The sequence below is a fragment of the Agelaius phoeniceus genome, chromosome Z (assembly GCF_051311805.1).
Source record: "Agelaius phoeniceus isolate bAgePho1 chromosome Z, bAgePho1.hap1, whole genome shotgun sequence".
Classification (NCBI taxonomy): domain Eukaryota; kingdom Metazoa; phylum Chordata; class Aves; order Passeriformes; family Icteridae; genus Agelaius; species Agelaius phoeniceus.
In genome coordinates, this window is record NC_135303.1 from 76,652,633 (window position 1) to 76,674,737 (window position 22,105).

At 39.1% G+C, this 22,105-nt stretch overlaps 1 protein-coding gene across 5 annotated transcripts in view; it reads left to right on the top strand.

The window, feature by feature from the left end:
- Positions 1–2,377: 2,377 nt before the first annotated feature.
- SLC38A9 (solute carrier family 38 member 9) overlaps positions 2,378–22,105 on the top strand; it is a 46,396-nt gene continuing 26,668 nt past the window's right edge. For 2 of the 5 annotated variants that reach the window (XM_054651918.2, XM_077171402.1), the window contains exons 1-8: positions 2,406–2,815; positions 7,621–7,769; positions 15,719–15,851; positions 16,434–16,555; positions 16,700–16,763; positions 16,872–16,965; positions 17,947–18,117; positions 20,577–20,636. In XM_054651918.2, the coding sequence (XP_054507893.2) occupies positions 7,666–7,769; positions 15,719–15,851; positions 16,434–16,555; positions 16,700–16,763; positions 16,872–16,965; positions 17,947–18,117; positions 20,577–20,636 (748 nt within the window). In that variant the 5' untranslated portion in view covers positions 2,406–2,815; positions 7,621–7,665. Of the gene's footprint in view, positions 2,847–7,620; positions 7,770–15,718; positions 15,852–16,433; positions 16,556–16,699; positions 16,764–16,871; positions 16,966–17,946; positions 18,118–20,576; positions 20,637–22,105 lie in introns of those variants that run through there. The other 3 variants (XM_077171401.1, XM_077171400.1, XM_077171403.1) reach the window with 3 other exon arrangements.

A 22,105-nucleotide genomic window follows, 5' to 3' on the forward strand; every position in this document is an offset into this window, starting at 1 on the left:
ATGTATTACATTCAAAAACAATATGGAGTTGCAGCTAACCAGAAAAACATAGAAGTATTTTATAAAAACTTGTACGAATTCACCCCAAGTGTGAGTGCAACCCCTTAAAGTGAGGAAGAATAAACCAGCAATCTAAATGTCATATTTCTCTCAGAGATGGGCTCCAGATGCTGATAACATGCAGTAAGTAAAGGACCTGCAGTCCTTTCCTTTAACTACTGCCCAAGAATGAAACCAGCAACCTCATGGTCCAGAGCAGCTGCAGAAGGGTGACCATAGCACCAAGAACAGGGGAAAGAAGCAAATATCTGCATAAACCCCATTATTGTTTCTTCTTGTGTAACAGTGCTGGACTAATAATGATCTGACACATAGACTAATTTCAACAAATTATTGCCTTAGTTAAATAGGAGATACACTTTCTCTTTGCCAACAAACAAGATTTCGAGTGTAGCATAGATATATGTAAGCATCTATAACTTAAATGCTATCCTGATGTATTATCAGTATATTTCAGAAAGATACCTGGAGTTTTCTCTAACAAAATCCAACACCCCTCCAAGTTTGTTACCTATGTGACCATGCTCTGTTTCATCAATGAGGAAGTTTATTAATTCATCTACTGTAATGTTCCATAATGCGTCAATTTTATGAATTTGTGCATATTACAATTATAACTGCAAGTGCAGAGTAAAGTATGACTTGAGGCAGTAAAAAGAAGATTCAACATAGCATAGGATGGAAATTTCTTAGAGCCGGATTTAATACTCCCTTTGTCTTACAGATTTGCCAAGAGCTTCAAAATTAGTTTAGGCTCCCATTTTTCTCCTGTCCAAGCATGTAGGAAGAGACACTCTGCCCAGAAGGTAATGTGTCATCAGAAGAGAAAGCCAGAACACAAACACTGCAGGACAGAGACTGAACAGCCTTGTGTGAAGTCAGCTGTGGCAGCAGATTTCATGAGGGAGCAGGATGACTCTACTTCTGCTAGGCTTATAGTTCTTACAATAAAACACTTTTCCTAAGCATAACTCAAGAACTGTAGTGGGTGACCAAGAATGCAATGAAACACAGATCATCTATCTGCTATAATATTAACTTACACAAATATTTCCCAGCAGAGAGGACACAGAAGACAGGCCTGCAAGAGCAAGACTAGAAACATGCAATGTGAAGAAAACAGTTCTTTACACACCTCTAGTTTTGTGGGTTTCAGTTTAATTTACTTTCATAGCACCAGTACATGGTGTTAGCATTGCATTTAAAGTTCCTGTGATAGCAGTTGGGCAGACTGCTTGACTCATCGACCAAAATCTTCTAATGGCCAAAGCACAGAATGTACACTTGGATTCTAAGAGTGCATCAGACACTAAAGATGATGATGAATTTCCTGGGTACAGAAATAAGAGTTTTGGTCCCAATGAGCTTGTGTGCAGCTGGATTTCAGGATGATCAGTAGTGTTAAGTCTCTGCTGCCTCATTTCCGTCAGCAGTCTGAAATTCAATTACACAGCAATTTTCTTGCAGAACAGTCCTGCAGTCCAGCTGCTAGCCATACATTATGTTTTAGACTTTACTTTAGAACAGGAAGTAAAGGGGGTGATTTGTGTGTAGCCTGTTTTGTAATATTGTCACATGGGGAAGCTCTCTCTGCTGTCTTCCTTGCAATTCAGCAGTTTTTCCAAGCATGAACTATAAATATCCCTAGATTCTGATATTAACCATGGTTTCAACTATGAAAAGGATTATCTCAACTTGATTTAAGTATTACCAAATGAAAGAAAGAAAGAAAGAAAGAAAGAAAGAAAGAAAGAAAGAAAGAAAGAAAGAAAGAAACCAAACCAAACCAACAAAAACAAAACCAAACCAAAACAAAACAAAAAAAAAAGAAAACAAACCTAACCAACCCAGGATTAAAAATAGTGAATTTCTAAAATGTGTTACTGGGCATGCTGTCCCTATTGTTCAGTCTGCTTAGTGTGCTCTGCTCAGTCAGAAACACCTCTCTGAGCAGGTCAGGGCGCCCTGGATAGATCACTCCGTAGCCAGTCACGTGAAGACCAGCACAGTTTGTTTTGGCAAGGATCCTGTATGGATTTTGTCACTATACTGACCGCAAAAGCATGCAAGCAAATGAGTGTGTGGGGAGGGGTTTGGTGTTGTTTTGTTTTGGTTTTTCCTTTTTGGTGGTGTTTGTTTTTAAAATTATTATTAGCGGCATCTCATCAGCCAACACCAACAAGTGCAAATCTTTTCTTCCCGGCACTCGGCTCACGCTCGTCCGTACGGTGAGGCCCTCGCCTGGCGGCCCGGCTACACCGCCCCGCCGCTTCCTGGGAATCGTAGTCCTGCGCTCCGCAGCGCCTGGGCGGCTTCCCCGGCGCAGCCGCTGCAGGAACTACGCGGCCCGGCACGCCCGGAGCCCCGGCACGCTCCGGAGCCGCCGCCGCGCTTCCTGTGGCCGCGGCGGGAGCGCCGCGCTGCCGGGGCCGAGCCGCAGGTACAGGAGCCGCGTCAGGCGGGACGGCGGCGGCGGCGCCCGGGTGGGGCAGCTCGGCGGGAGCGGCCCTTTGGGATCTCGGGACGTGAGGCGGCTCCGGAGCGCGGGGAGGCGGCGCCGCCGGGTCCCCCTCCGTGTCCTCCGCCGGGTCCCCCCTCCGTGTCCCCCGCCGCCCGCCCGGCTCGGGGGCACGACCTGCGGGGCGGAGGGGCCGGGAGGAGCCGCGCCGGCCGCAGGCACTGACCAGCCTCAGGGCACCGACCGGCCACGCCGTGTTCTGGGGAACGCGGGCAGATCCTCAGAGCGGGGGCGGAGGTAAAGGAACATCACGGGAGATTTTCGGGAGGTCCGTGAAGCAGGGGAGTGTTTACATCGGTTTTCACGGGCCTGAGGGAGAACCCGTTAAGTTAAAAACAAAAATTGTGTTTGAAATGTAAGTTAGCCTAAGGTGATAGTGTTTCGTTTCTCTAAGTATTTATCTGCAGTGCCCACAAATATATAAATATACGAACTTTATCCGTCGAAGATAAATCTAGTTGAACATGCTGGTTCTTTTTAATTTTAGTTAGATTTATCATTTGGCATTGACCATGTACCTGTTCGTTCAGTCAGAGCTACATTAAAGCTCAGCAGAGGTTCAGCTTGTGTATTCAAAAGTCTTTTTTTTCCTCAAAAACTTGCTGACTTACATTGCTTATACAGTTTTAATCGTCTTTAACCATTTCAGTTGCAGGAGAGTATGGACAAGCTGAGGTGTCTATAAGGTGCCACAAGAGGCGGCACCTTATTAAGGAGCTCTTAATATATGCTGCTACTTTCATGACTGATGTAGCATTCTTCAGTCCCTTCTGACTGAGGATTCGCTCCAGGAACTGAGGAACTGTGCTGTCCTGTGTTGAAGTTCTCCTCTTTCAGTGTAGACTGCTTATTTCTCATATGTGCACAGCCTGCAGCTTGCTTGAGTATTATGCCTTGAACTGTATCCTGCTCAGAATTTAAGAGAAGACCAGATTACTCCGAGTGGCACTTAAAAAAATAATTTCTGTGTTTGAACTAAATACTTTGATTAGCAGATTCTGGTATTTAAACCATGAGTGTGAGGTGCTTTTTAGAAATAATAACTTTTAATAATAAATGAAGTATAAATAGCTCTCAGTGCTTCAGCTGCTATTTCTACAGCACCATGGTAGCATGGTGGAGGCTGTGGGAGTTGCTATCCTCTCAGCCTTTCTCCTCCTGCCCACTGTGGGTGGTTCTCTGATAAATACCAGCTAAGCACAGTCCATGCTTATGTGATGGTTGAGATGATTGACTAACTGAACACAGTTTTGTTCCTGCCAGAGTAAACCTGTTTGCTAGCTCTCTTGCATGGCCTGGGCTGTAACTCTGAATGATCTGTCTCATCTTAAAATTTCGTCACACACATGTAAAACTCACAAGTAAGTCTCTTAAGACTGCCTTGATTATTACCACTTGCATATTGTATCCTCTCAAAGAGCTAAAATGACCAAGATACAATAATTTCTCCAAGATACAATAAACTCCTGTGGTTAAATTCATGGTGGAAGCCAGCTAATACGGTTTTGCTATCCAGTGCTAACATTATTAGATCACACGCTACAGTGAGGTTTCTAAATCTGCCATATCCTTGTCTTCACTTCTTCGTGATTTTAGACTTTGAAACCAGGTTGAGAGAACCTGAAGACAGGGAAAGCAGAAGCTCATAGGGCTGAGCCAGTGAGGATTAAAGGTCCAGATTACCATCTAAAGGTCATGTGGAGTGTAGCCCAGAATGAGACTGGGGAAAAATAACTTGCATAGACTTAGAGGTTGCTTCACAGTTTATGACCAGCAACAGGAAACCTGGATTATTAAATTCTGACCCGCCTGTGTCCTTTTCCTGCCCTTCTGATGGTAGCGCTTCAGTTTGCAGAACAACAGAATGTTCTGTAGGCATAGATAAAGGAGAGATTAACCTGGTTAATTCTTCATTTTGCTTTTCTGCTTATTGTTGTCTTTAAACTGTACTGGCTCCAGCTTCAGTCTTCACGTGTCATAGCTGCATCTATTTGTAGAGTAGCCAGTTTGCTGGTCATAAGCTTGCTGGTCATGAACTCAATTGTTATCAACAATAGGTACTTAAAAAATAAGCTGTCTTTGCAGACCCAGCTTCTAATTGACCATAATGAGTCAAGTGAGCACCAGCTCCACAAGGCTCAAGTCATGCTGCCAAGCCAAATTTAGTGCATGATATATTTGGGAATGATTATTTTTCTTCACAGAATACTATAAAATCTGTGTTCTTTCTTTACAGCAGGAGTGCAGAAAAAATCAAACTGGTGATCACTGTTGTCAGCATGTGTGAGGCTAACTCGTAAAGCACAAGTATTAACAGGCTTTAAGGAAGGCTTGTGCATTTGATATCTGCCTAATCTGTCTCACAAACCATGGTCTGTGGAAGGAAGGGATATCTATACTGTGGTCTTGTGGAAGATTCTGGCTAAAACCACTGACTATTCGGGATTTAAATTTATTTCAATTTTCAAGTCAGACATTAGGAATTAAAATTTTTATCTGCACTTTTATGGCTAGATATGAAGTGTGATTTAAATTCTCAAGAGAGATGCAAAATGCAGAAAAAGTGAGGAGGATCATTTTGACACCTAGGTTTGTCTGTTCATAAAATGAACACAGGATGTTCAGTTGAGAATAGAATAGAATAGAATAGAATAGAATAGAATAGAATAGAATAAGGTAATAACATATCTTAATTGGAGTGGCAGAGGACTGGGTGGATGCCTGTAGCAGTGTGTGAAATCTCCAGGGCCTGTGTTTTTGTTTCAGAATTATTTAGCTGTTGCAGGAAGCTCATGGGAACCAGGGTAAATTTTATCTGGAAGGGCATCAGTAGGGAGAAAGCAGAAAGACTAGAGCTGCAGAAAAATAAGAGGAGGCAGTAGAAAAGAAGTGTGTAAAAGGGTATCTATAAAGAGAGTTTGGAGAGGAACACCATGTCACATGAAAAGAAGTAAAAATATTGGTGTGAACTCTTTGTAAGTAGTGCTTAGTAAAGGTGGGTTGGGAAAACAAATTTTGACAATGTATAGGAGAGACAGAAAATAAAAAAAAACATGAGGAGCAGAAATCCATTTGCTAAGCATTAGCAGAGGAGCTGAGAAGGATGAGAGCATGCTTAGCTGAGGCCAAGGAGCCAGAAGCAGTATTGTGGATAAGAAGGACTTCAGGGTAAAGAATCAAAAGTGATGTTTTTTAAAAGGCTGGAGTGGCAAAAGAGAGAAAGTAAGTTAGGGGTGATAAGAGGATCCCATGGAAAGCGTCTGAATAAGATAGAGGAATAAAGCTTTAGGGAGTGTAACAGGAAAAACTAAGTGTAGGAGAAAGTATGCTGTCAGCTGGTGCAAGTCTCTTAAGACTGCCTTGATTATTACCACTTGCATATTGTATCCTCTCAAAGAGCTAAAATGACCAAGATACAATAATTTCTTTAAACTCAAAATCATGCCTTTAAACTTAGTAACTATTTGAATCTCTTGTTGCGAATGTTGAAACTACAAGGAATCTGGGGAAATCTGTTAGCACTGCAAGATGAAATGGCTTCTATGGCACTATCCCCTCCCTTGCACAGGCATACAAGTGTAGAGATTACAGCCCCCAAACTCCACACTGATGTGGGTTGAAAGCAAAAGAAGGAATGGCTAATTTTCATCTGTGTCAGTCCTCCTTGTCCAGTTCAGTATGGGATTGCATAAACGCCATTGAGCTGTCAAAGCAGGACTTGAAATTTCAGCACAATTTTCATAAATTGGGTCCTTTAGTGATCCCCTTCCCCTGAGAGCGGAGAGCTATTACCTGTGTCTGTCTTCTCAAAAGCACTTCCTTGGCAGGTTGAGCCAATCTTAATGCTTCTGCAGTTCCTGCCACATTGTACATCAGTGTTTTCCCATGCATCCTGCAGCAGTTTTTTCAACCCAGGAGAGTAGATATGGTTGAAAACCGATAACTTTCATTTTTCATCCTCTCCTTCAGATTCTTTGTTTTGTTTTGTTTTGATTTTTTGCCAGGGGTATTAGCAGGATACGGTAATGGAAGACGATTGACAGTATGCGTCTAGGAAGGGATAGAACTGTGTCTGCTTAACTTGGGTTGGTGTGATTTCCGAGATTGGGCCTTTATGGTGTATTTCTGTGAGGATGCAGAAGGATCATACACACCTTATTCTTTCTATCTTTTTCCATTGCCATTCTGGGTTTCAAACAGCCAGCACTACCCCTCCTTGTCTTGTGCCAGCTCTGGTTATCATCTGTCTTTCCATCAGCCTAACATTTTAAAGCATTCTGAAAGATGGAAGAACAGATACTTCTACCATTGTTGTTTGAAAGTGTCCTGGCTTTTGATGTTTTTGTTTGAAGGAGTCCTACCTGAGGAATTCTTCAGGAGATAGCAGAAATGAGAGCTGTTAAGCTCATTATGTTTGTTGAGCTGCGCAAAGACCACAGAAAGTTCCATGTGAGGCCTGTAATTCAATCTGAGTAGAAATCCATTAGTTTAAAAGTGATCTGCTCCCCACTCTCTTGCCAGGAGTGGTTTAAATGCATATAATAGTTGTTATTAATGCATTATTAAACCATTTATTACCTTTTATTCGAAAGACCTGGACACAGGAGACTGCAATAATCTGATCCTTATTATGGGAAATGTACTGGAACTGGAATAAACTGCAAATGTGTCTGCTGCAAGGTTTGAAGTAGTTTAGTGAATCAGTAGCTCTTATAACTGACAGATTGTTCTCAGCAGTGCCATTACACATTAGAAATACAGCTCCTTCAGAAATTTATATTTAATTCATACTGCCTTGTTGTGGTGCTAAAAGAGATTAAGGGCTGGATAGAGTGTTTTAAAAAAATACTGTCCCCACTGTACATACCTCATGATGTTTGCATTATGGAATGAGAATTCTCAAGTGGCACGTTGAAATTATTTACTGGTGATTTTCAGCCCAGGAGCTTATGAAATCATGGGACTCTACCAGTGTTAAATTCATAGCAGGGACATAGTTTTGCTTAACTCAATGGACTCATTTCTTTTTTTCCTTTTTTCAGGCTAGAGTAACTGACAGAGTCTAAAAGGAGACATATTCACAAAATATGGAAGAGGATACCAAACCTATCTTGGTTCCTGTGGGAGGTGATGAAAGCAATTATGGAATCATGAATATACAGTTTAATCCAGAAGACTATAAGTGCAAAAGGTATGACGAAAGATGAACCTACAGAATTACTGTGAGGCAAAGAGTTGTTTAATCTTTGTTTTTGACAACAGAATCCTACAAAGACAGAAGATTAAAGTTTGGAAGCCAGGATCTCTTGTGCAAACAGTTCCTACTTTGTCACTATATGACAGTATTTTATTTCCAAGCACTGGGTGAACAGATGTTCTTACTGTGGTTTTTTTTATAAGGATAAGGTTTTTCTATTACCATCATTTCAGAGAGAGTTCTCCATTAAGAACTCATCGTGAGGCTTTTAAAGTGCTCTTCAAACATGGAACAGCATATGTGTGCATAGTGGAGCATGATTTTTTTAATTTAGAACGGCTAGCTGAAATGTTGAGACTATGCAAGCAAGTTTGCCCGATGTTGCTGTCAGTATGTGTAGATGGTGCTGTATGCATTCTGCAGGTGATGCTGGAAAAATATATTATTTGCTAGTACTAAGTGAGCTGAGTGACCTTTACTGCCTTTTAAGAAAAACAGTGTAGTGCTTTCTGAGAGTGAGCAAATGTGAAAAATGCATCAGTCAGTCCAGCATTACTGCTGTGCCTTCAAAAATAGTAACTCTAGCTAAGTTGTTATTTTACATGTTTTCTTAAGAGTTTAACAAAGGGGTTTGGAATGAAGGACTTCCTGTGCTGCAGTTAAGATTTTTTGTGGGCTCGTTGTAGAACCAAAACTGAGATCAGAATGGGACCTGCCCTCCTAATACTAGCTGAAGGCAACAGCTTTCCATTTTTAGGTGAAGGAATAGCACTGTAGCACCTCTTGGACCAATTTATGGTTAATTTTTTCCTATTTGCATCCATCATATTTCAGTAAAGCAGTTTTCCTGAAAGAACTGAAGATGGCACTGTTGCATACAAAATCCTGTTGTCAGCGGCTGCTTCAGCAAAAAAAAAGTTCATGAGGATAGTGCTTTGATGCTGTTGGCCTCCAGCTTTGGAAAGCTGTGAGAGCCTATGAACATCTCTTCTCTGCAAGTAAAGGAAGGAGGATAAGGGTCTAAGTGAATCCAGGGGAGCAAAGGGAGCACGGGTCTAGGAGCATACAGAATTATGTTTATAAAGGCGAGGAAACGGTAGAGTACTTGCAGGTGGCAAAGGCAACTGTGAATGAACATAAATTAAATCTTTCTCTTTTTGTGGAATATCTGATCCCTTCCTGTCATAAGAAGACTGCTAATTTGTATGTATGATTTTCGGGAGCAAATCAAACATAAATTGTTTTGGAGGAAGTACGTGTTCTGTTTGAGGAGCAGTGGGTTTCAGGTGTTGTGATGATGCAGTAGTAATAAGAGAGGTTTTTTGAAACACCTAAATGCTAAGACTCACTTTTCCAGGTGAGGTTAGGAATTGTTTCCATATTGTGTGGTTGGGGTTTTTCCCTGTGATTTCTCAAGTCTGGAGACTCAACTTCATAAAAGGTCATAGCCTGTGGCATTTAGTTCCCTTACTAAAAGCAGAAGTATGTACTTGGATTGTCTGCCCACATTCACAGCCTCCAGTTCTGCAGATCTGCCTAAATGTCCTTATTGCTCCTCTCTTGAATTCTTTCTCCCATTTTCCACGACCTAGCCTTTTTGCCTTCCAGGTATGCAGAGACACAAGGATAAAGGGCAGGAGGCCTGGGATATCAGAAAGGCCTGGAAATAATAGAGGGGTCAAACAAGCTTGAAGTTCACTTCTGTACTAGAACAGCCAGCCCCCACACTTTAAAAGAAGAAATAAGGAAGAAGAGACCATTGGAGTCTGTGTCAGTCGTGGTCAGAGGAAGTGGACAGTTTGAAGGGCTTCTTCATTAAACCTTCAGGGAATAGTGGCTCCTGGGAATGAGAATTGTTAGGCATTAAAGTATCCAGTAGCGAAAATGCAGCAGTACAATGCAGTGTGTTTTTGCTCTTACTTTGTTCCTGTTTTTTAATTTGGTATTCAGAAACTAGATCTCAAGTGAATGCTTTGTAGCTTTGCTTTGATTGAGATAGCTCTTCAAGTGTTGCGTGTGATTTGTAGTAATTACCGTTTGTCTCTCTTAGTGCTGTTCTATACTTTTGTTGGGGTTGTTTGACATTTGAGGAATTTGCATAGTTATCTGGTTTTCTTAACAGCTTGGAAGATTTGGGATTTTTGAAAGGAATGCTTTTCAGTGTTTACATAAGAACAATAAGCTAATTGTTTTTTAGCGTTGTAAATTACTTTGTAGTATTGTTTTGCGAGTTTGAGGGAAATATAAAGCCACTTTTAATCCTTTTAAAGAGAATGTTATTGCTCTTCTTTCTTCACCGTATTCAGTGTATTTTTCCCATTTTGTAGCTCCCTTTAAAAACTAGAATATCATTCCTGCATTGGCTTATTGGTGATTATTGTATGGAAAAGAGGGTGTTTCTTGTTTTCTTCAAACTGCTTTTTAAATCTGTTAATTCTCAACAGATACTGCAGTTGTCAGTCAGGAATACTTGAACCTTCAAAGAAGCAATTGTTGTTTTGTGCTGGTTCTTTTGCATATGAAAACCTTGACAATGCCTCCTGCTAAAGAGGGATCAAGCATTCTGCCTTTTTTCCTATTCGTTTTTGAAGTCCCACAGTTTATCCGGATTGTAGGAGACATCAGTAAATGAAATTAAACAGCTGTAAATTAAACGGGTGTCTGTAGGTGGCAGAGAAGCCTTTTTAATGCAAAAGTGGTTTATTCCCTTTATTTTTGAAGTTCTTTTAATGTAGGATAAGGTCGGCAACCTGTGCAAATCTATCCTTTCTGCATTCATTATGCCTTTACCACTGCACACCAACGTGATCATTTTACACCATTGCTTGCTTTCCCTGATTTTCTCTGTTTTTCTATTTTGCCAACATTTTTGTGAATTCTTAGTATTACTTCTATTAATTGGAAAGAATTGTGACCTTAATTAAGAACCTTCATATTTCTTGGTAAGTGACAAGTAAAATAGCTTTTGTCTGTTACAGGGAAGAGGAATAGTGATTGAAGTGTGGTGTGGTAAAGCTTATGATTCCTAATTTGTTAAAATGTGCAAGCCATGGCATTATGCTTCAAAAGGTTATTTTAGTTTCTGCATCCAACATTTTAAGAAACTTGTGTTTCTCATGCTGTAATTACTATAATGGTGATATAAATGCAGAAAAATTTAGGAAAAGTGTGTTGCAAAGAGAATGAAGATCTTACAAAATAACTGTAAGCACACTGTTTTAATATTTCAGTAAATTCAGACAGCTTAGAAAGTAAAAACCAAGTCACTTGTGGAATTCTTTGTTACAGATTTCCTTAAGAGAAGCACACAGATATCTGTAATCACAGAGGATCCTGAGTTGGAACAGGCCCACATGGATCCTCATATCCCACTCCTGGCCTTTCACAGGACACCCCCAAGAACCAGATCATATACCTGAGACTGTTGTCCAAATGCTTCTTGAACTCTGACAAGCTTGGTACCATGGCCAGTTCCCTAGAGAGCCTGTTCCAGTGCCTGGTGTTCCTATCCAGATATGTAGTTGCCAATTATGAAATAGCTACCTATTCTTATTACCTCTCCTTTCCTTAGTTTCCCATACAGTGAATCAGTTTTTTCCCTTAGTTTGTCTTGTGCCATTTGCAGCATTCCTACAATAATTTGGTAACTCAGTAAGGCAATAAAGCTGTACAAATTTCGTAGCTTTATTTCTCTGTAACAATCTTATCGCATGCCTAAAAAGTAAATGATTGATGTGGGGTGTCAAAAAAATCTCTGCAGTAAGCTAAAGTGGCTCCTTGTGGTCTGTTTGGGGGAAAGAAATTGTAAAGTATCCTGTAAAGAAGGTTTTCTATATTTGTTTAAAAATTAAAGCTTGTCTAAAGTCATTAATACTGTCATGTAGAGCTAAAAGACATAATGGTACAAAAAATTCTATTATACTGTAATAGCTGAATACTTACCATGTTTTTGATCAGATCTCAAGAACCAGTTGTTTGATGTTTAAAAATCCTTCAGCAAAGGTACTTGAAAAGTAGTATTATTTAGTCTGAAAGTTCTTGAGGTATGTGTTAGTATTACTCCTTCATTGCCCTACAAGATGTAGTACATTGCTGATAATTACATAAGATGAATGTAGTACCCTTTTACAAAATTTTACGTAGCTGACTAGCGTTCTTGTTATGCTGTTCCCTCTAGCCCTCCAAATCCAGCACTTGAACTTTGCTTATCACAAGGGAGCAATGTTAATCATGAGCATCTCTTTTCATTTTCTTGCTTACAAAATTGCTACTGAAGTTAAAAATGTGAGGAAGTTTTGACAGAAGCACTCTTCTTTCTTTTCCTGCACCAGCTCTAGAGAATTAACTGTCCCTTTGTGAGAGCAAGAGAAGATGAGTGTGGCTGTGGGTTTTCTGGGAATGTTTTCTGAAAAATACACCTGCCACGTGTAATGTATGGAAGATGTGGACCTCCTGCATGAGGTCCTGCAAGTTGTCCATTCTCATGGTCCTGTGGAAAACAGCTCTGTTTTACTGGTGTTTGCCCTCGTAAAAGAGCACTGTTTTTCTGGCTAGCTGCTGAAACAGTAATTGTAATTGTGTCTTTTAGTGTGTATGAAATTCAAGGGCTGTTATAGTTTATGTCAGTGTATTGTTTCACATCATAATCACAGTCGTGTAATCTCTCCCCTTCCCCCAGATCACATTGTCCAACATTCTTTTCATAAGCATTTTGCCATGTGAGAGATAGGCTAATTGCTTGTATAAATCAGACTTTTTTACAGGAATGTGTTGTAGCTGCTAATACTTGTATATGCTTGCTAATACTTGCTGATACTTGCCTGCTAGACATAAGGTCCCTAAATTTAAAAAATATAAAAATAAAAAATATATCCCAAATTATATCCTACCTGCTTTGGGCTTTGAAAATCTCAGTCTATGAGAACTTCTTTGAGTCCCTGAGAGAGCTTCTCAGACTCCCATTTGAGTATGGCCTACAACCATTCTTTAGTATGGGTATTGCTGGGAGCAATACCGTGACCTTCATCCTGAACAGGATGCTACCCTCTCCTAGTGGAGGTCAGGATAGGTAAGTAGCAGGCCTCCCAGCCTGCTCACACAGTTTCTAAGTCTGATTGATGTTTCCAGAGAGATCTGCAAATAACATAAAATTGATTGGTGGTCAGTATGTTTTAGCAGTCACTTGCTCAGCAGGGCTAGTGGTGCAGTGGTACCCTGGAAGAAATCAAATGAAGTGGTGCTCTACATAATTTTCATTCTCAACAGATGCACAGTAGCAGGGATCAAGAGGGGAATAGCCAAAGTACTGGCAACAATAAACCCCTCTAGTCAGGAAGCAGGAGCAATAGGTGCATACAATTTCATAGGGATTGTTTAACTTTATTCTCCTCACCCATAGGTTAGATTCTGGATCATACCATTTTGTTTTGTGCTAGACTCTAAGTTGCTTGTTTAATCCAGATTCTGGTCATAATACTGAAGAAGATGAAATGTCATTCTTTAAACAATTTCTTACCTACAGATAGGTTTGTACTACGCATAATTTATTTTCTTTATATTTGTTTGGTCATTGACAACATGGCTTTCTCCACAAAATAGGATGTTGTATTCATGTTTTCTGTTACTTTAATTTTAAAATCATCCTTGGATTTCACCTGCATTGCTTTAGAAAATAGTCTCTGACTGTCTTACACTCTGGAAGAATTTTATTTAACATCTGTGCTAGGAATTGTTGAACACCATTTTGAAAGAAATCTTTGTCACAGATCTGCCTACTCACTTTTAACCAAAATGTGGACTTTGTCTCACTGTAACCTTTCCACAGTTGCAGTGGAAGTTCATGGGGATATACTAATAATATTAAATGGAGATGAGGAAAGAGAGGAAGGTCTTCACACTATGCAGTTGCTGTATAATTAGCAAAACACTTAAGTGTTCTAAATATAGTGCATGTCAGCAATCCAAAAAGAAAACAGCAGCAAGCTGACTAGAGGTGCGGCAGCATTTAAACAAGTTTATACAAGTTACTTTTCATGTTTTCATGACTACAGTCTTTATTTTACAGGTCTTCTAATGAAATATTTTTTAGCTGTGTCCCATGATTTGCTCAACCTAATAAATTTTAAGCTAAAATGAGTAAAGTCCTTTGGAACTGAAAGTCCATGAGTATTTTTGTATATTACCTACATGTGGAGTGAGTTAGCCGCATGTGCCTATGTTTTGAGTAGTAAAGCTATTGCTTAAAATTTATTTCTGTTAAATTGAGGTATCTTTCTAAATTGTTTATAAGAACACCACAAAAGCGCACACATAAAACATGTATTTTCCCCATTATGTCATAATCATAGGAAGAAGAGTCAATTGAGAATGTTTTAAAAATTTTAAAGTGTTCATTTTCATTTCAGTAAGTAGGAGACAACTTAGCAAATCTAAGCCTTTTTTTCCATGATGAAGGAATATGTAAGAATTAATTAAGATAAAAGAAAGAATGAATTTGTGAAGATGGAAGTTTGTATTCTCTATTTCTGCCTTTTGTGAAGCAGGTTTTCTTACTTTTCATAGATACTCCCACCTACTGTCTCCCCTTAAGCACACAGGACTAGGAACCTATCTTCCTATCTTACAAAGACAGAGCAAAGAACTTCAGGACTGTATTTCTTATCTTCCTTACAGATAACATGTGATGTCATAGTACAAATGAGTAAATGATTCATTGGGAAAAAGAATGGGAAGTTTTGTATGGATGTTATTGAGAGCTGGGGTTGGAGGGGTTGCCCAAGTTCCTTTGTAGTCTTGATACAGAAATGGGTATTGAAAAACAGTAAATTCAAGTAGATTTTGCTCATATTACAGAATAAATGGCATGGCTTTATTGCTGACCTAGTTTCTGTTGTTAGTAGTTGCAAGTTTGTTGTGTTCTCTGCTTCTATGGATTTATGAGTGATTTAAACATCAGCCTGGAAGGGGAAGATCAGAAAGCCATTGTGGTAGTTTTAGAAATTAAATTACTGCTGAAAGAAAAAAAAAAGCTGATGTATTAAGGCTTAGAGGACAGCAGTGTCCTCTGTCTCGTTTGAGAAATTAGCTTCTCAGTGCTAGGAGTCAATGTTATTTTTAAGCAAGAGCATAATATGGAAGTAAATTATACTTGAGTTAGAAAAAAAAATCTCAGCAATATCATGATTTGGACACATTTGTCTGGTAGTGCTCCTTGCATGAGGGTGTATGGTGGTGTAGCTTTAGGAGCAGCTTTCACTGTTTGCTCTGTACCTCTGTGTGTGCAGAGAAAATGAGGGGAATGTGGTGTTCCTGTTTTCTCCTTCAGCAGCTGTGAACACGCCTGCAGTCTAACTCAGGTGGAGTAGAAGAAAGGTGACATAGTCCATTCCCTGTTGCCTTGACTTCAAAATATATATGACCACATGGACTTATTTGGGCTTGGTTCCTTCCCCACAGAATTCCATTTAGTGTTTTCAGATAGATTAGTAGTTCCTATTCTTTTCATACGTGGTTGTCACTGCCACCACTCATTCCTCTTTCTGTGCTTTCTGCTTCTGCATTCTCAACGCTTTCTGTTTCTACCTCTGTTCCTCATCACCAGTTCTGGCAATGCCAGTTATAAGCACTAATAAGCTTGCCCAAGCTCATTAACATGTATTTTTCTGTGTGATTCATTGTTGAAAACTAACAGCTGGATATTAGGTCTGATGTTAAGTTGCTCCACAGAATCTGGGCTGGAGGCCATTTTAATATGGATATAAACTCACAGTTCTTTCACAGATGGCAACTTCCCTCAATGGCATTAATGGATATTTTGTCATTTGCCTTGTGTCAATGAATGACAAAACCATCCTGAGTATTGCTGAGTTGCTCTCTGAGTTGTATCTTGTGTTCCATGGTTTTAAGAGTTTTCCTTTCTTCCCTTTTTTTTCCCCCTCCTTTAGACCATTTCACGTGGAGCCCACAAACATAGTCAGTGTGAATGATGACATGCAAAGAGTCACTGATGAAGCTTCAGCAATGAATAAGCGGATTCATTACTATAGCAGGCTCACATCCCCTGCAGACAGGGCATTGGTAAGGCAAAGACAGGGCCTCATTAAGTGGGTGGCCTCTGGCATGTTGGGTCTTACACAGCCTGGATTTATATAAGCAGCAGGACTAAAGGTTGGGGGAGAATTGTTCTGCAGTTTGCTTTGAATCAAGTAGCTGAGTGCCTTCCAAAGGTTTTGTTTTATCACAAGCTGTTATTTACTTCTTGTGCAATGCCTTCTCCATTAAAAGAAAATATACAAACAGCATTAATTTTATAACAGTGATTGAGGCTGCCCAGATTTCTCCCACCCATAAGATTAAAGCAGTGGCTAGCTGCAATAACTGAACTGTTGAGCTAGCATGATCTGTTCATAGTGTGCTTACACACATTTTGCAGAAGAAAAATGCATTTTTCTTGCTATCTAGCTAGAAATTCTATCAACTGTTTGTTGGTATTTTCTCCCTAGGAAGAGAATTAGCATAGTACAACCTTCTATTTCTTTTTCTTTCTTTTTTTTTTTTTTATTGTAGTTTCCCATGACTTATAGTAGTTGACTTGCTGTGTTTAAGACAATTAGTTACATTGATGTTACTAATAAATCTTGGTTTTTATCCATTTGTTAGATTGCTCCTGACCATGTCCTCCCAGCTCCTGATGAAATCTACGTGTACAGTCCATTAGGAACTGCTTTTAAAGTTGACAGTTGCACAGATGGCTATGGTAAAAACTCCAGTCTAGTGACAATGTATGTTAAACACCTTGCCCTATAATAGCCAGAAAATGCATGATTATTGAATGTTCTACATTAACAAGATAACTGTTGTTAACTAAGATGACAATGTGAAGTAAGACTGGTTCTTAAAATATTCACTGGATTTTTTCTTCCTAGATTTATGATATGGAATACCATGATGGGTACATCCATATTAAGCATCCCATGGGGAATAAAACAGGTAAACTATGAAAAATGTATGCATATGAAAATGTTTCAGCAACATGGCTTACTCTTTTTTTGTAGTATATTCACAAATAAAATGAACTGTATTTCTCCCTCTTAACAGGCAGGCTTCACTTCTGGAATTATTCTCATCTTACTGATGGGCATTTTGACTCTTTATTGCTGTTACAGAGTTGTGAAATCACGGCAAATGATACGTAAGAAATCCAAAGCTTCATCGTGCAAATACTTTAAGTGTGAAATACCAATATGTATTAGATTCTGTTTGTATGTGTCTTTTACTATATGTTAAACCTGACCTGCAAATAAAAGCTGTTCTTTGAATATCTCTATTTTTGTAGTCTGTGTCTAAGCTCTGTGTGCTAAATGACTGTCTTCCCTTATTAGATATTCCTTCAGTTTCTTGCGACCTAGGTACTATAGCCAAACACAATCTCTTCTCAAGCAGGATTTCAAATGTTCACTTACTAAGTTTTTGGGAACTTAGGGAGGTAGAGGCGTCTTTTCTCAATAAGCGCTGTCCAGTTCTCTACACGTCTGATCAACCTGCACAGTGGAGCAGCATGGGGTGTAGCTGTACCCCTTTGTGTTGTGTGCCTGTATTACCCTAATGTTTCTGCTTATTCTGTGTTGAAAGCCCTCTCAGTACTATCAGCAGCTGAAGCAGTCACTGACAGCAGCTCTAATTAGAATGTACTTCTATTGTTCAAAACTCACCTTGGGGCTCTTCTTTGGTTGGTGCTTTTGTGCACAAACTAACACCTCACTTGCTCAAATAAAGGCCATTAAGACCTTTGTCAGTTTGGTACTGAATTCATTTCAGGGCAGAGGAATAGGTTGATGAATAGTTCATGACCTGGTCTACTTTTCTATAACTTCTGCAAAAGGCTTTAGCTGCAAATGCATGGTGGCATTTTTGCCATGTCTTATTTCAGTGCTTCTGAAAATATTCAAAATAGTAGTATGGCCACAATAAAAGTGTCTACTTTAGGCTTCTTCATTCAAACACTTAATGAGTGCTATATTTTAAAGTTACTGGCAATTTTCTTAGTCCTTGAAAGCACTGTGAATGTGTGTCAGAGTATTCTTGAAAAAACCCACATTTTGTCCTGAATAGTTCTATTGACTCTAATGTAACATTTTGTTTAGATATATTTTGGGTTTTGTGTCTTTTTCAGCTTTAACAGATACCTCAAACTGGGAATTCCCAGACGTTTGCAAGTATTACTTTGGATCCTTTGGTCAATGGTCAAGCCTCTTATTTTCAATGGTATCACTTGTTGGAGCCATGGTTGTTTATTGGGTACTTATGTCCAACTTTCTGTTCAACACGGGGAAATTTATATACAGTAAGTATACATTTTTGTATAAGTTTTACAGCAATCCTTTGTAAAGATCAAGACTGCCTTATACTGAAAAAGGATTGTCCACTTTACGTAATCTTGATTTTCCTGCTACATTGTGTGAAAAATCAATTGAGAGTAAGTAACTATGTGTGGTGGTACGGGCAAAGTCCTCTGCGTTGTCAAAGCCACTTTTTCAATTTCTCTCTCAGAGTGTAGTTTTCTTGGTATAGTTTAAACAACCTAAACCTGGCTGCTTGTTTCCACTCTATTTTCACTCCCCCTTTGTTTGCATGGAATTGCCATTATAGGAAGTTTTTGCAAGCACCCGTGAGGAAGCAATGAACTCTATTGCAGTAAAAATGATTCTTAGTGTGGCATTGCTACAAAATAAAACGCGTTGGGTTTTTATACCCTGGTGCCTGCACAGGCACACAAGCATTTGTGTGTGTAATGAATGTAGATTTGTGGGAATTTGTGATTGAATTGAGAGCTTTGAAAATCTGACTCATAGCATTGACTAGGTTGGCTAAGACTTAAAATACTGTGTTTTGAAGGTTATTTCTGAGGCAAATAACAGCACAGGCAGTTAAGCCTGTTAAACAGTGTTTCATTAGAATTCTCATCATCCCTATAGGACGTACTTTACTATGTTGGTTAGTTACTGATTAATTTTATAGCTGACCTAATTTATATGTTGTTACAGGCATTTCGTTTTAGACTTTGGGGTTTTTTTAAAAAAGTTTACCACTTTAATCTTAAATTATTCTAAATTAAATAATGCCAGTTCTAATAAATGGCATTATTATTATTATAAATGGCATAAATAAAATTTTAAATTGTGAGAAGATTTTTGTAGGAAAAAGTCCTGCTTTTCCGTGGGACTGGCATGTTACTTTATCCCTTACCTCTGTTTCTTTGGAGTTCTTATTTAAGTTGTTTGGTCTAAGGTGACAGTCACTGGCTTCTTATCCTAACTTTCATACTTAATTACTAGGTAATAAAATGCATAATATTATGTAGGTTTGACACAGTGGCATCTTCCAACCATGTGTTTCTAAGTATTCTAAGCAGGAATTCAGTAAGTGCTCTAAGTATTCAGCAGCAGCTTATATTTCCTTTAATTCTAATACAAAAACATCTGCACATACAGTTTAGGTGGGGAAAAATTTATTTTCTGCGGGAAGATGGTGTAGAAATCTGTAGTACAGACAGAATGCAAGAATTGTTAGCTGAGTGCAATATCATGTCTTTAACATGGTGTTGCATGGTCTTGTTCAGTTTCTGTTTAATGGGAAAAACCACATCCACAAATTAAATTGCTAGTCCTAAACTGCTTTTTAAATACAGAAGAAACAGAAGTTGACATCTATAACAAATTTGAAAGTGCTTTAATTCTGTAAGAGCTATTAATTTTAATGGCTTCTCACTAAGTACTTTTTTTTTAAATTAAGAACACAAAATTGTGATTTTAGTTAAATTTTCTGATTTTCGTATACTCTGAACTAGTATAAGTAAGTATGAGAAACTTATTTGTGATTCAGGGTGTCATAAATCAAAATAAAGAAAGAGGAAGCAGTTTTCTTGCCACAAGACCTTTTGCTTTCTCTATGAGAAACAAGCTGCTGTTAATTGCATTTAAAAAATCTGAAGCCAACTGCCCCACTTGATTTTCTGTGCATAACATGCCCACGTGCAACAGAAACAAAACTTAACCAGTGACAGAAGCAAAATCTAACCAGTGACACACTGATGTAGTTTCCAAGGCTGATGGAGCATTTTCTGTGTGTATCTATACACATAATGCATAAATACAATGAAATTGCTGTCCAATACCCTTATAGAGGTGAGGCTGCCGAAACTTGGAAATAACTGGTGTGGTATACCAGCAAAGTAGCACAGGAGTGTCCTGGAAATAAAATACTACTAGCGATGCCTGTACGACAGTGAGGCTTTAACCTTTTCGCAGGGTTTCCCATGGAAACATGGAAAAAGCATCCCACAGAGCCTCTTCTGAAGAAGAAAATATTAGAAAATGATTAAAGGAAGCTTTTTCTGTATAACACTGTCTGGACTAGGGGTATGTTTGCATGCCCTTTTTTTTGTGTCCCAAAAGAGGCTGGATTTAAGATGCATCTCCTCACTGTCCTGCTGTTCAACACTATTGAGTAGCTGGGAAAAGTGGAGGTGTGCTTGTGGAACAGGAATCCTGGGACTGGGGAGTCTTTGGAAATTTATAAATGGACAGGGCTTCTGAGAAGAAAGTAATAGAGTGTAGAGCTCCTTTAAAACACTTCTACAGTAGTTAGAAAACTTTCACTTGGGTCTGGAAGGAATGAAAGCTGCTGTGTTGTTCCTCTGATACAATTTTCCAAAACATTTTCTTACTTAATTTCAGTCAAGTTAACAGATGAAAGCCTAATAGCAGATATGGGCCATTGATAATGAGATTTTCTTCTTTGCAGACTTTGTTCATGACATTAATATAACAGATATTGTTCCTGGCACCAATGGAAGTAACAAAGGTAAGAAGCACTTATAGTATTGTGTTACCAGTTTTGGGTGGGGGTTTAAAGGTAAATCATTATGCTTCAATGCCTAACCACATGCCAGTTATAAATTATATATCATAAGTTGTAACTATGTGTTTCTTAAAAAACTGCAAGTTTCTATCTGGGATTTGTACTTCCACAAATAACCAGACACTTGGAGATCGGAATAACTGGGGAAGTAAAAAATAAGTTTAAAAAGTGGAGGTGAGAATAAGTATTAAAGAGCCAGTTACAAGTTTCTGTATGCCCAGATAGGTCCTCCTTAAAAGCATTACTGTTAACTTTTTAACAGTAGTTGCACAATGAGGAATTGCCTTAAGGAATTTTAACTTTCACACCCTAAATTTAAGGCGCCTTAGTTCTGTTTACTGTTTAAAATCTGGACTGGGGCAACTTTACTACTCAAAAGTTGTGCAGCAAGATTATTCTTAAAAAAACTTATGTAAGAACAGTTTTTTTGATGCTGAGTGCAAAAAAGAAATGTGTCAGGCTACTTGCACCTCTGCTTATGCTTTTGGAGAGTGTGACATTTGCACAACTAAGGGAAGAAACTGCAGTCAAGTATGAACATAGGTCTGTTCCAAGTTCTTAAGTAGGCAGAATAATGTAGAATGAAGGCAAGAGCAAAGCAAGGCAGGCGTGGTCAACCCCTGAATCTTTTCTGCCTCTGTCACAGTGACTGAATCCGTACTGCGTTCTTAGGAAGCAGAAAGCTTTCTCTATCCTGAGTGCATGAGGAATGGGGAAACATATCACTACCAGCTGGACAGCTGTGTGTAACACTAGCTGCAGCTGTGTCTGGAGAACAGATGTTGGAGTCAGGCAAAGGAGTTGAGAAATAGTTCTGAAAACCAGTTGATTTGTGTTTGAGCTAGTGTTGAATCCTGCTCCTCTAACAGTCCTTACCAGCTAGGCACCAATTTGTGCTCTCTCCTGCTTCTGCTGTTCTCTCCCATGCTTATGCAGCAGGGGGTATAACTTGGAGGCAAAGTAGACAATATTCCACACTATCCTCCACCAACTAGATTTAAACCAGCTGCTACACAGAATTAAGGGCTGTCAGATGTTCAAGTGACTCTTGACAGGACATCCAGGGATACCAAGGAGATCAGTAAGAATAAAAGTGTTTTTCAAGGTTTGTGAAACAATCCTCTTTTAAGGAAGAAATTTGTGAGAATGTTTTTTATGCGTTTGCCTTTTTTGACAGAACAGAAATGGAGACAATGTAGGATAGTGGCTATCAACTGTTGTGGGATGCCAAGATTTTAAATAAGACATTATGAGAACAGTAAATTTTATATTTCATATAAAATGAGCTTCATAGGCATGTGTTTCTCAGAGGGTCTTTTTGGTTGATTTTTTTTCTAATCACTTGTTCAGGTGCTGCCATTGATCAACCTCCATGTAAGAGGAGTATGACATTACCTCTTAGCACTGTTACT